This window comes from Helianthus annuus, chromosome 16 (genome assembly GCF_002127325.2).
Source record: "Helianthus annuus cultivar XRQ/B chromosome 16, HanXRQr2.0-SUNRISE, whole genome shotgun sequence".
Classification (NCBI taxonomy): domain Eukaryota; kingdom Viridiplantae; phylum Streptophyta; class Magnoliopsida; order Asterales; family Asteraceae; genus Helianthus; species Helianthus annuus.
Window position 1 is genome coordinate 130,420,586 of NC_035448.2, and position 13,725 is coordinate 130,434,310.

At 35.1% G+C, this 13,725-nt stretch overlaps 2 protein-coding genes and 1 long non-coding RNA gene across 3 annotated transcripts; 1 reads left to right on the plus strand and 2 right to left on the minus strand.

The window, feature by feature from the left end:
- Window positions 1-6,978: 6,978 nt before the first annotated feature.
- LOC110918499 (glucan endo-1,3-beta-glucosidase 5) lies at window positions 6,979-9,675 on the plus strand. The gene is made up of 2 exons (XM_022162802.2): window positions 6,979-7,548; window positions 8,353-9,675. The coding sequence occupies exons 1-2, from the start codon at window positions 7,184-7,186 to the stop codon at window positions 9,458-9,460; spliced, it is 1,473 nt and encodes a 490-aa protein (XP_022018494.1). The 5' UTR covers window positions 6,979-7,183; the 3' UTR covers window positions 9,461-9,675.
- Window positions 9,629-10,153, minus strand: LOC110918501. Its single transcript, XR_002581376.2, has 2 exons — window positions 9,922-10,153; window positions 9,629-9,831 (listed from the first exon to the last, which is right to left on the minus strand). It is a non-coding gene; the product is annotated as an uncharacterized LOC110918501 (long non-coding RNA).
- A 1,547-nt stretch (window positions 10,154-11,700) lies between these two features.
- Window positions 11,701-13,366, minus strand: LOC110916096 (glutathione S-transferase T3-like). Its single transcript, XM_022160853.2, has 2 exons — window positions 12,847-13,366; window positions 11,701-12,485 (listed from the first exon to the last, which is right to left on the minus strand). Exons 1-2 carry the CDS (start codon window positions 13,331-13,333, stop codon window positions 12,091-12,093), a joined length of 882 nt encoding a protein of 293 aa, XP_022016545.1. The 5' UTR covers window positions 13,334-13,366; the 3' UTR covers window positions 11,701-12,090.
- Window positions 13,367-13,725: the final 359 nt, after the last annotated feature.

Consider the following 13,725-nt stretch of genomic DNA (forward strand, 5'->3'; position numbering starts at 1 on the left):
ATGTATTTCACCCCCGAAGTTATAAAACTAAAAACAGTTAAAAGAAAAGGGGGAGCATGAACTCACAACTTTGCGTTCCTTGCGCCGTAAACTTCACCGGTTTTTGCTTATCTAGCGTCGTGACCTAAACGTGTTTTATTAACGTTAGTCACTAGACTTGTATCGCACAAGTACAAGTCACTATCTTTTGTATATGTGTTCTTGTGTTAAAAATAATTTATATTTTTAACTATGTATCTTACTTGTATTATTTTCTCTAAAATAAATATAAGTATCTTGTATTTTTCACCCGAATTATGTATTTTGTCCAAAACTTCATTTCATGTTCATAACTTATCCAAGTTATTTATTTTTTTTGAAGAAATATATTTTCATAAATATATTTTCTTGTATTTGTCTAAGCATGTTGTATGTGTATTTTTGTATTTTTACTTCTTAGAAGTACTTAGTGTATTTTCAAGTCCTAATACACTATCACGTATAATACATACTACATACACTTAGCACAAAATTTGGTGATCAATAAATATATATATTTTTTCTCGAAAATATACATACTTAATATCAATTTAATCTTGAAGAAATCGTTATTTCTTAACACAAAAATTAGGGAAACCTTGGTAAATGTTTTTAGATACATTTTTTTGGGAATAAGTTTCTCAAAAACTTATATTTTTCTAAGTGTCAAAATTTATAGAAATTTTGACATAGTTTCCCTTAAAAATGGAGGTTTCCCATGTTTTCAAAACATATGTTTATTTTCTTTTAAATCATCATCAAACATCAACAACTCATTCAACACTTAACGAGTGTCAAAATTAAGTAAATTTCACTACATCATGAACTTGAAGTTTTTGTAAAAACTTGTAGTAACTTACCATGTTATTTAGTAGGTTTAGTTACCCTTAAAAATATGGTTGTTTGTTTGTAAATCTCATTCTTGAAGGATTTGGTCATTTACAACTTGTAGGATGATTTCTCTAAAAATCTTTCTTTTGTATTTTCTTGTTTCATAAGTGTTTATACACTTGTTTTTCTAATAAAAATAGTGTAGGTTTAAGTAAAAACCAAGATCTTTTAAAAATCATATTTTAACTTGGTTCTTTTAGAAAAACCATTCATACATCTTAGATCTATAAGTTTACTAGCTTACTTTGTTTGTTATTTTCCAAGAATCATTTATTCATCAAGTTCATGTTTATACATGAGGATGATCTTCTTGTGTTAACACATAATCATCCTCTAACTTGCTAGATCATGTGTTTAACCACAATCTAACAAGCTTCATGTATTGATCAACATCAATATTTCTAGTAATCAACAAGCAAACATTACACATCTACTAAACAACATTATTTCATCAATATATCATCATATTTCATCTTATGTTTCAAGACTCAAGTTCAAGTCTTTTAGTGTTCATGTGATTTTCACCATAATATATCTTTTAACCAATCAAAATATAAAGTAATAAGAGATCATGAGGGCTCACCACTAGCAACAAGGCTAGAGAAGATTACTAGAACTTGAAGATGACAAAAGTGTTGGATAAAAGCAAATGAAGAAGGTCCTTCAAGATCCACAAGCTTCCAACTTCCTAATTCACCTTCTAGCACCTTATGTGAACCTTGGAATGGATTGAAATGGAATGAAAATGGTGGATGTACGGCGGGTGGATTGGGGCCGTGAACAATGGAGGAGGGAGGAGAGAGTTTGTTGGTGAAGATGAAATGTGGGTCTTGTATGCTTATAACCAATCAAGCCCTTTAACCTTTGTATAATATGTTCAACAAGTACAAGACAAATCCTTACACAAATCTTGGGGATCTTTAGGAGATCATGGGAGATCAAGTAAGATCTTGCATGTGGGGTCACACATGTGACCATAATATGAGGGGGGAGGGGGGTATAAGTTGTGATTGAATGGTAAGTTAGAGTGTTTAGTTGGAAATTAAGTGTAAAGTTTAATGTTTAAGTGTATGAGGTACTATGTAGTGTGTTAGGGTGTTCGGGGACCGTAACTAGCTCAAAAATAATAAAACAATGCTTCTAGCAATATTTTGGTGTTCCGGGTTATGTCCGGTTGTTCGGTTAAATACCATTTCGTTAAAGTGTTAAATTGCACCGTTTAGTGTCTTTCAAGTACCCTTTTGTGACACTTTTAATTCCTGACACTTAGGGAAGTATTCTGGATGATAAAACATGAATTCTGCATAATATTTTGAGGTTATAAAGCTGATTATAGCTGAATTCTGTAAAATTCTGCACTTAAAGTGCGTTTCGGGTGCTTTTTAGTGCGTATTTTAGCTTCCGGAATGTCTATATGTTAACCCTTGTATGTACTCTTGGGTTTTAATGTATTCTTGACGTTGGACCTACACCTAGGCCCTAATTCTTTTGTCTGACTGCTTTCAGCAGATTTGTTGACACAATGTGTCTTACCGGTGAGTTTACTAGTATTTCTAACGCAACGCTATCATAAAGTAATTCTTGTAGTATAAAACGTGCATGAATTCACTTGTTTAGTATGTAATCAGACAATGTTGACATTTAAGCACATAATTGCAGTCATTAAATAATAATTAAAGTGTACGGAAATTACCGGTTTGGTGCCAGTTGTCACAACATCGTTGAAAATATGTTTTTTTTTTTTTTTGTAATTTTGAATTTTAAATTTTGAACTGATCTACTCTAATTCTCGTTTTGTATTTAAGCCTAATCAGAGTTGTTTGAGATTCATACAATCGTCTGCGGTTTATTTTAGGTTTGTGGATTTTTTTAAACTGTTGATAATCTTGATAATTTTTATTTTAAAGTGTATGAATATATCTCAGCTCTATTTTCTTCGAGCGGCCAGTGGTAGAAGCATCTGTGGAGCCAGAATGGTTTTAGAATATGTTAATATGGATATTGATAATATTAAATTAAATACAAAGAAAGATTAAACACTTATATGAATTTATGTTTGCTTATATTAAATGTACACATTTTTTCTCCTAGATTATTAAATGTACAGTGAAATTAATTCTGACCTTTGGGCTGTTAGCTATTTCACTATATAATATCGTTGCCAATTCACCTGTTTTTCATCACGTTTGTTTTTGTTTTTGATATTTTTAATTGTTTTTTATCTGGATTATGACTAAATGATGATTATGAATGATTTGAGCAGATGATGATGATGATTGTTCTACAGTTGTTCCTACTAAATGTAAGAAACTCTCTGCTTCAGCTGTAAGATACTTCATTCCATTACCACATGATAACCAAACATGTTTCTTTTCATTCCGTCATAATGATCCATTCCATTCCACTTTCTATTCTTTCGTACCAAACGCTACCTTAGGGTGTGGGATTGGGTTTACTAAGCAAAATCATTAGAGTTTAGATGTTACCCTCTTTAAATTTAAGGGTTCAAGCTCTGACAAAAACGAATTTAGTATAATTTAATTCGTTAGAAAATATGAAACAACATTTAAGTATGCAACATATTATTATTACTATCAGAATTGAAATTAATAGTGATTTTAATATTATAATAATATATAGTTTTTTTAATATAAGGGGTTGGGATAAGCTTGGTGTCAACCGGGATAATAGAAAAAACATAATATTATAATAATATATAGTTTTTTTAATACTTTTATTATTTTAATATTATAATAATAGTTATTTTCTTTACTTTTTAACTTTAATTCTTTTTTTAATATCAGAGGTTGGGATAAGCTTGGTGTCATCCGGTATCGAACCAGTACGGGTATCGAAAATACTGTGACGGTCCTGTTCGGTATCAGTATAGTATATGAAGGTAAAAACCGGCACTAATACAGAAAACACCAAAATTTGGTGCCGAATTGATTTTAGAAATCTTTTGGTTCGGGAAATTCAATGCTACTACCGGTACCATTTGCTCATCCCTGATCACGGTTACCGTACGAACAACGGTATCGTACAACTTTTTTTTGTTGATTTTCTTCAACTTTTAATTTTTTCTTTTTTTAGTTTCAGGGGTAGGGATGAGCTCGGTGCCAACTGATACAGAATTGGTACTGATACCGAAAATACCGGTTACGGTACCGGTATATGAAGGTAAAAAACGATAGTGAACCGGTACCAGGAACGCCAAAAGTTGGTACCGAATTGGTACTTAAGATTTTTCGGTTCGGCAAATTTGGTACCGGTACCCAGAACAATTTGCTCATCTCTGACCACGAGTTTCATACAAACAACATCGTTACCATACAACTTTTTTGGTTGATTTTCTTTCGGTTATCTTTTAGTGTTTTTTTCTACATTTTCTTTTTATTCTTGTCAGTAGTTCCGTTTACAACACGCTCGTAGTGATTTCAAAACACATGTAAACACGGAGTAAATAACAAAAGAAATTCGTCGCAACGCGACGAACTTCTTTAAACCTAGTTAGTTACATGAATCACAATTAAACAATATAACATTTAAAAAATAGAAGTTCTTAAAAAGTAGGAAATAATAATATAACATTATTTATGAAATTGGACTAAATTATATTATAGGATGAAAACATTGCTTATTTTACTTTTTATGTTAACTAATGATTTTTCCTCCGCGCTTTGCGGGGAAAATTCAGTTGGTATCTGTTCGGTTCATTATGATACCTATACTCGCTATAGTAATCAAAGAGAAAACCTTACATCGGTCGAAAACAATAAAAACAAATATCCATACCAGTACCGATGTTCAATGTTCATTTTTTTTGAATGACAACGTCTGGTCTGCTCTATTCACCAATAGTTCTAATATTTATCACCCTTGCCCAGGATTGAACATGGAGCATCTCCCTTAAGAGGCATACGCTTCTACCGAGTAGGCTAGCCCCACATTGGCAAAACATAGAATCGGACATAACTTCGGCTGCTTGCGATACAACGCATCAACCCTCACAACACATCATTTTGATTTGTATGTTGTTTAGTTGATATCAGTTTGATTGGTTTGCCTTCTATGTTTATTTTTTTCAGCGTTGCCATATAAAAACTATGGAAAACAGCTATTGTGCCGCTATCGTACCAACTCAAACCGAAACCGATTGAACAACATTTGTATCATTACCGGGATTTATTTATACTGTTTTTCCTTTCGATAAATTAAGATCGTATTGTTATCATACCGTAACAAACTGTACAACATCGGTAACGGTATGTATTAATTTTTATGTTTTTTTTGTTTGATAACATATATCGTGTCGTTTGATAACATATATCGTGTCGCTATCGTAGTGATCCTAACGTAAGTTATTATAAAAAAATCAAACTGAATGTTAAACAAAATGCTACTAATAAAAAGAATAAATACCTAATAATTACATTATCACTAAACAATTAAATAAATAATGGATAAAATATTACTAAATAAAAACAAATAATTAAATATATAAACTACTGTTGATCAAAATTTTCTGTTAATATATATAATATTTGTTCTTACTTAATATATATATAATTAAGTTGGCCAATATTTTTTGATTAGATATGCTAAACCTTTCCATAAAATACGACGTTACTTCAAATTTATCTTTAATTTTAAATTTATAATTATAATGGTATTTTTGAATTAAATCTTAAAAAAGAAAAGATTTTTATGATTTTTTTACATTATACTTATAGTGATAATTACATTTTTTTGCATATTTTGGATGAAAATATGCAGAAAATTCTATGTCACATTTGATGAAAACTATTTCATTACTTAATTGACTAACGATGTAAAAACAATTAAGTTTCCTAAGGAACCAACGTCAAAGCGCTTTAGAAGCGGATTTGGTATTGAATAACTAAAGCAAGAGATTGTAAGCTTGTGTGATGATTATCAGGTACACCTACTTATTTTATAGCATTGTGCAAACAAACACTATTCATAATTGTAAGTTGTAACACCCTAATTCAGCTAGGTTTCATATTATTTGTTGGCATATTTCATCTAACAATTTTTTTCCCATCCAAATTTCTTCATCACCCTAAATGAAGAAATATTTTATAAAGTAAGAAAGAGTAACTTACTCGACTCAAACTAAAGAAATATTTTATAAAATAAGAAATAGTAACTTAATCATATTTTGGTATTATTAATTTTTTTCTCATCAATTTGTGACTTAATAAATTACACATTAATTATAAAAAGATTTTATTCAGCGTATATATTTCATAGTTGTGTATACATATTTTTAGTATTAAGCCCGTGTAATGCACAAGTTATAATGGTATTTCTATGTTACCGATTAATATAGCCAGTTTTAGTGATATATTTAAGTTAGTTGTATGTATTGTCACATGGTAATAAATAACATTGATTATATGAAGTTTTTTTTTTACTAATTATATAATTATATTCTTTTTTTATAAAATATCATGTAATACACGTGTTTATAACCTAGTAAGGCCGGAGGGTATAGGAGGGCGCCACCCCACCACCTCACCACTGATAGCGCCCCGGGGCGCCACCACCCATACCCGACCAAATTAAAGGGGGCGCCATGGGTCTCTCGCCAGCACGGTAAAGAGCAACTTTTGAGTGGATCGATGAAGAATTGGTTGGGGGGCACTATAGTTTAAAGGGGGCTTTATTCCACACCATGCAAGTTAAGAAAAAAAGCCTTAAAGCCTTTTGTCTACGTGGACGTGACATGATAGTGAGGTGGCGTGATAAACCTCCTAGGGGATTTATCACACACCCTCTAACCTAATATAATATATAGGTTTCGGGTTGTATCACGTTACGAGAAAACCTTATAATTAAATAACATATGGAATCTGCTTTAATAATTTAAAACCCAAATATTTTATTCACACAACACATACCTCATGTTGTACCGTCGTTTCTTTTTATATTAAAATAAAAATAAAAATAAATTACGCCCCTCCTAGAAGAAAAAAAAAGAGATATCTAAAGATCTGAATGTTTTCTCTTTTTAAATAATTTTTTATTTTAAAAAAATCTTTACAAAAATTTCAACACTGTCTCTGTTGGTGTTCATTTGGTCTCCTTTACCGACTTCAACATCTCCCTGATTCGATATAACCTCCATCTCCATGGCCCATCACTCTCACCGCCTCTCATCAACCACTATTTAAACCCTAATCTTCACAACATTCAAAACCCCATTACCAAATATTCAATAAAAATCAGATCTTTAACTTATTCAAGAAACATGTGCAAAGATATTATCCTCACCACAACAAGTGCAGCAGTTGGGTTACTGTTAATGTTGGTTGTGTTTGGTGGGTCAGTTCAGTTCGTTGAATCTGCAATAGGGGTGAACTGGGGCACTGTATCTAACCACAGGTTGTCTCCTTCAACTGTGGTGGATCTTCTTAAGGTTAACAAGATTCAAAAAGTGAAGCTTTTTGATGCAGATCAAGATTGTCTTAGGGCACTTATGGGGTCTGGGATTGAGGTCATGGTTGGGGTCTCTAATGATCTGTTGGCTGCTGTTAGTTCATCTACAACTGCTTCTGATTTGTGGGTCTCTCAGAATGTTACCAGATATATGGTTAGAGGTGGAGCTAATATCAAGTATGTATGATCTTTGATACCCTTTTTGTAGTTTGTTAAGTTGATGTATGGTGGTTTGTTGTGATCTGGAAGTTAAAGATGGTTGGTGCTTGTTTTTGTCAGTTAGGGTAGGGTTAACAAGTTAGTGTTTATGTTGTATTGGTGACTTGTAATACTTTACTTTTGTTGTACTCAAAGTCATACCCTTGGTTAAGTCAAATTTGAGAAACTAGAGTTGAGTTCATAGTCATGAACTTGACTTTTTAAATAAACGAATAAACGCGTAGACTACTCAAATCAAAGATTCATGTTTTTTTACGTAGAAAACGGAAGGAATTTAAACTCGTACATTAGGCAAGAAATGTTTGTGTCTGAATAAAAACGATGAGTGATTCGGCCTATGGTAGTTTGCCTTTGCCACATGATTCGGCCCGTTGGGACGTTTTCGTTCATTACTTATGGGCCCTGAAACTCTAGATGTAGTCCAGCCGTATGCGCCTTCTAAGTTGGGACCTTTACTAGCTCGTTTGCCTAAGTTCGGCTGGTCCAAGTATGAGTCTGTACTAGCTACTGGATCAGCTCCGTATCAGAACTTGAACCCATAACCACTTCGGTTGATGGGCACCTAGGATCATAGTAGTTAAAGGCTCAAGGGCTCATTCAAGGCACAAAGGCCTGTTGGTGCTAACTAACTTAGAACACTGATACCGTATATAGGTATTACGTATTGGGGAAACAGATTGATATCGTGAGATATATGCAATACGTATTGATGACATTGAGTATTTGCTTATCAATGGTTCTGATTCTTGTAATTTGATCCAGGTACATTGCAGTTGGAAACGAACCCTTCCTCTCAAGCTACAGTGGTCAATTCCAGTCATACGTAATGCCAGCCATAACAAATCTACAACAATCTCTCGCAAAAGCAAATCTAGCCGGTACAGTGAAGCTAGTTGTCCCTTGCAACGCTGATGCATACGAAGCTTCTCTTCCTTCTCAAGGAGCATTCCGACCCGAACTCACCCAAATCATGACAGATCTCGTTACATTCCTAAATTCTAACGGTTCCCCGTTTATCGTCAACATCTACCCGTTTCTAAGCCTTTACGGAAACTCAGACTTCCCTCAAGACTACGCGTTTTTCGAAGGGACAACCCATTCCGTCACCGACGGACCGAATGTATATTATAACGCGTTTGATGGAAATTACGACACTTTAGTTTCTGCCCTTAATAAACTTGGATTCGGGCAGATGCCTATAGTTATCGGGGAGGTGGGCTGGCCCACAGATGGAGCCGTAAACGCAAATGTCAATGCTGCTAGACTTTTTAATCAAGGACTTATAAATCATGTTTTAAGCAACAAAGGGACCCCGCTTAGACCCGGGCAGCCTCCGATGGACATATATCTTTTCGGTCTTCTTGACGAAGAAGCGAAAAGCGTGCTTCCGGGAAGTTTCGAGAGACATTGGGGCATTTTTTCATTTGACGGGCAGGCAAAGTATCCGTTAAACCTTGGTAACGGGCTGTTGAGAAATGCAGAAAACGTTCAGTATTTACCGTCCAGATGGTGTGTTGCAGACCCGTTTAAAGATTTATCAGGTGTTGAAGAACATGTTAAGCTCGCGTGTGCTGCTGCAGATTGCACGACTTTAAACTATGGCGGTTCATGTAACGGGATTGGTGAAAGGGGTAACATTTCTTATGCGTTCAACAGTTATTACCAGGTACAGAAACAGAATTCTCGGAGCTGTGAATTCGACGGGCTTGGAATGATCACTTTTCAGAATCCTTCAATGGGTCAATGCAAATTTCTTGTCGGTGTTACCGAGAGGGTGGTCACTAAGCGTATTTCACAAGGTTCACGCTTGCACAGCGGGTCTGTTATTCTTTGGTTATTGGTATTTTGCTGGGGAGTTTTAAACTTATGAGCACGGTTATGTGATGTTGGATTTTTTGACGTTCCCGGATCCCTTGAACCTTGTTAGTTAGATAGTTCTACATACCCATTTACAGATTACATAAGTTCTTTAAACTTATGCTAGATGTTAAAAATTTCATGAGCTGCGCATGTGCATTCAGCATTGTAATATAAGATGTGAACAACCAGTAACACTTCCTTCGCGTTTATTTTAATCTTCCAAAACAAGTTTCCGTCCTGTGTACAGGCGAAAGATTACAATATTTTATTAGCGATTGATATCGTGTTGAAGCTCTAGTCAGCAGCATCCATCTACACAACAGACTCTCCCGCACTGTATGAATGGTTTCTGGTAAACGAAGTTGCAGCAGCGACAACCAGCTTCACGGAACGTAGTAAAAGTTTTAAAAACCAGTTAATAATATAACAACACTTCAAAAAAGAAAAGAAAAAACTAAAATATAATCAAACCTTGGGGATGAATGCTGGTATCAGCAGCAGGATGAAGTACTTTGGGACCTGAAGTCGCATAGGTCGATGCAGCCGTTGAAGCCACCACTAGGAACCACACCAGAAACCTTGCTAAAGTGGCTCTTGTCACCATGTTTCTTTGCTGTAGGTGTTACCTCAACAGATGAGGATATGACTTATTATTCATGTGTTGGGTTTTATAGATAGGGTTTGAGTGCTTTTTGAAATGGGCTTGCTTTTATCTTGAACTTGCATGTAGTGAGGTGCTATAAAACAAGCACAACAATGTTGACCCATTTTATGTGCCGTATATATTTTATTATTATTAGATGAAATAAAATATTTTTGTTTACAAACTAAAGAACAAACTTGTGCTGAGTGGGTACATTCATCATTCATGCATGTTGAAAAGAAAGCAATAAGCCAAGCCTACTTTCACTTGTGGTGATCCATACTTTCATTTGTAGTGATCCATATCCATATCCTCTTAAATACGCCAAAACCCACTATTGTAATAATCATTAGAAGGCTAAAAAGTAAAAGAGTAAATTGCTATTTTAGTTCATGAGGTTTAACTAAAATTGTCATTTTAGTCTAATTTTTTTTTTTTTTTTTTTTTTGTCATTTTAGTTTAAATAGTTTTGTTTTTTGCCATTTTAGTCCCTTTCTTTTGTCATTTTTTTGCCATTTTCATCCAACCCACTAACTCTATTTAAAAATTTTAGTTAACTTAGGTGAATTTTGGTTAAACCATATTTTTCTTTCTTTGTTTTGCAGGTGCGATGGTATGAGGATGGTGTTGTGCCGGTTTACAGTGAAGATGATGGCGGTGGTGTTGGTTGATGACGTGGGTGACGGAAAAGTGGCCGGTGGTGGTGGAAATGGTGGGTGGTGTTGGTGGTGGGGTGGGTGGGTGGGTGGTGATGGTGCAGACAAGTGGTGACGATGATAGAAGGTTGTAATGGGGTGGGTGGTGGTGGTGGTGGTCGATGAAAATGATAAAAAAATTGGCAAAAGTCAGGTACTAAAATGGCAGAAAACAAAACTATTTGAACTAAAATATCAAGAAGAAACTATGTGGACTAAAGTTGCAATTTTAGTCAAACCTCAGGGACTAAAATTACAATTTACTCAAAGTAAAAACATGCTTCATTGGTCTTGAAGGTGCAGTTATCGGTTTTCGCGGTTTTGATATTATTATTTTTGGTTAAACAAAAACCGAATTCAATGGTCAAGACCGAAAAGAAAACCGAATTTTACAAGATTAAATCTAGGGGTGTGTATCTGATCGGGTTTCGGCTACGTTGGTTCCTGGGCTGGGTTCCTTGGTTTTGTAATGGATTTACAAATTTGGAAAATACATAACCCAATGTGTATGGATCTGTTTCCTCAGTTTAACCGAATTGTAATTGTAATTTAGTTTAATTTTCAATTTAATGAGTTTGTAACCAAATGTTGAACACCTAAAATACAGGCATGTATCATACACCAAAGCAAAATTACCACACCATCCATGGCATAAAAAGCTCAGCCTCTTGATAGTAGAGAAGGTACAAGCATGTAGTTAGGGCATGTGTAGTCATAAAGCCCTTTTAGGGGCGTTATGCGACATGTGGCATGCCACGTCACCCCGGGGCTTTATGGGGCGTTATGCAATTTGAGGCCGTAGTCATAAAGCCCCTGTGTAATCATTACTCATTTTTTAATTCATTTTGTAACTTTTTTAAAAATAAAATTCATTTCATTAAATAAAAAAAAGTACAATAAAATAAAAAAAACATGAAACTAGAAAAAAAACATTAAACTAGCATAAAAAAAATTACACAATCAAAGATTATATTTTTTTTCAATCCGCTCCTTTTGTGCCAACGCCATTTTCAAAGCTTTTCCCGTTAAGTGGTCATGCGGTTTGGAGTAGAAGTCAAAGTCGTGAGCCCATTGTCGATCCCGCATAATCTCCGTAACTTCGCGGTTCTCCTCCAAACGTTTGTTACCGAGTTCGTGTATGTCTTGAAGTCGCTTGTTTATCTCCGAAAATGCGTTACTCATATCCGTTCCCATAGACATCGATGACGACTCGGGTTTTTTCGCCCGGCTTTTTCTTCCGGGCGGTCTTGGTAGCTCCTCCACCGGCTCGTCATCCGGAATATCCTCGTTCAAGCCGATGTTTCAAGCGTCGAAGGTTGGCGTTTCGGGTTCACCCGACTCGTTTGTTTTGGACCTCTTTGATGGCCGTGTATTTCCCGAACGACCACTTGGAGTAGATACGACGGCCCATTTGGGGCTATGGCGAAGGATTTGCCAACACTTCATGTACGGGAAATGGCCATTAGCGTTCGTATACTCGACCAATGCCTCTTGCGTAATGTCTTCATCGCTACTTCCACTTTTCCATCCGGAATACAAGCGTTGGTACACGGTTTGAAAGTTTGTGCACTTCTTGTTTATATCGGTCCACTTCCCCGATATAGAGTCCGGTAGGCGGTATTCCTCTCCTCTACCCATGAGCTCGAAAAAGAGTTCTCGTATTCGGTTCCAAAATACGGTTTTACTTTGATTGTTTGCTAAAAAAAAACAATATAAAATGTTAGTTCAAAATTTTAAAAATAAAAACTGAAAATAATAAAAAACAGAAAAAAATAAAAAACAGAAAATAATTAAAAAACAGAAAATAATAAAAAAACAGAAAATAAAAAACAGAAAATAAAAAACAGAAAATAAAAAACAAAAAACTGAAAATAATAAAAAAACAGAAAATAATAAAAAACAGAAAAGAAAATATAAAACAGAAAATAAAAAACAAAAAACTGAAAATAAAAAAAACATAAAAAAATAAAAAACAGAAAATAAAAAACAGAAAATTAAAAACCGAAAATAAAAAAAAAACAGAAAAAAAATTTAAAAACAGAAAAAAAATAAACATACCTATGACCGGGTCCTCCGAAACATCGATGAAAGCGCGGGTTAACGCATACTCCTCTTCGGGCTCCCACGTTATCACATTTTTTTTCGCTCGGGTGTTGGTTTCCACTTTCTTTTTATGTGCCCGTTTTGCTTTTCCTTTTCCTTTTTGCGTCTCCGGTTGCGTATCCGGTACCTCGGGTTGCGTCTCCGGAACAACATCGGGTTCGCGTAGTGGGGAGCCGAAAGCTTGAGCCGACCCAAACGCTTGAGACGACCCCATCCCATCCGTGTTTTGACTTGGGTTCCACCCGTAGAGATTAGGGTCCCATGATAGCGGTTGATTCAAAAGATTCATGAACCCGGGACTTTGTTGATTGTAATCGAGAAAACCGGAGCCGAAAGGGTTGGGTCTAGTGGGAACCGGTGCCACGGGGCGAGTAGGATTGCCACTTTGGTTTGGGTCCGCACTAGATCGGGGAGGAATGAAGCCCCGGTTGAATGGATTCATTGTATAAAATATCAAGAATTCTAAAAAAATATGGGAGAGTGAGAATGTTTGAGTGTGTGTGGTAAAAAAATAAAGAGAGGAGAATGATTTTAAAGGAAAGGTTGAAAAAGAAATTGAATTTTTTTTTTATTGAAATGGACCGTTTGTAACGGTCATAAAGTTCAAACCATTTCATCTTCACGCCGCGATTATTATCGCGCTTCACAAAAAATTTCAAACATAGCGCCCAAGGGGGCGGTGTTCGCGGCGCTATAATGGCGCGATCAAGGGCTAAAACGCCCCACTACGTTTAACCTTAGGTAGGTGTGAAAGGGGTCTTTCCTTAAGAGCATCCACAATGTATGTAAAATTTACAGACTTCTACAAACTGCCGTCTCGACACTATATCGGAT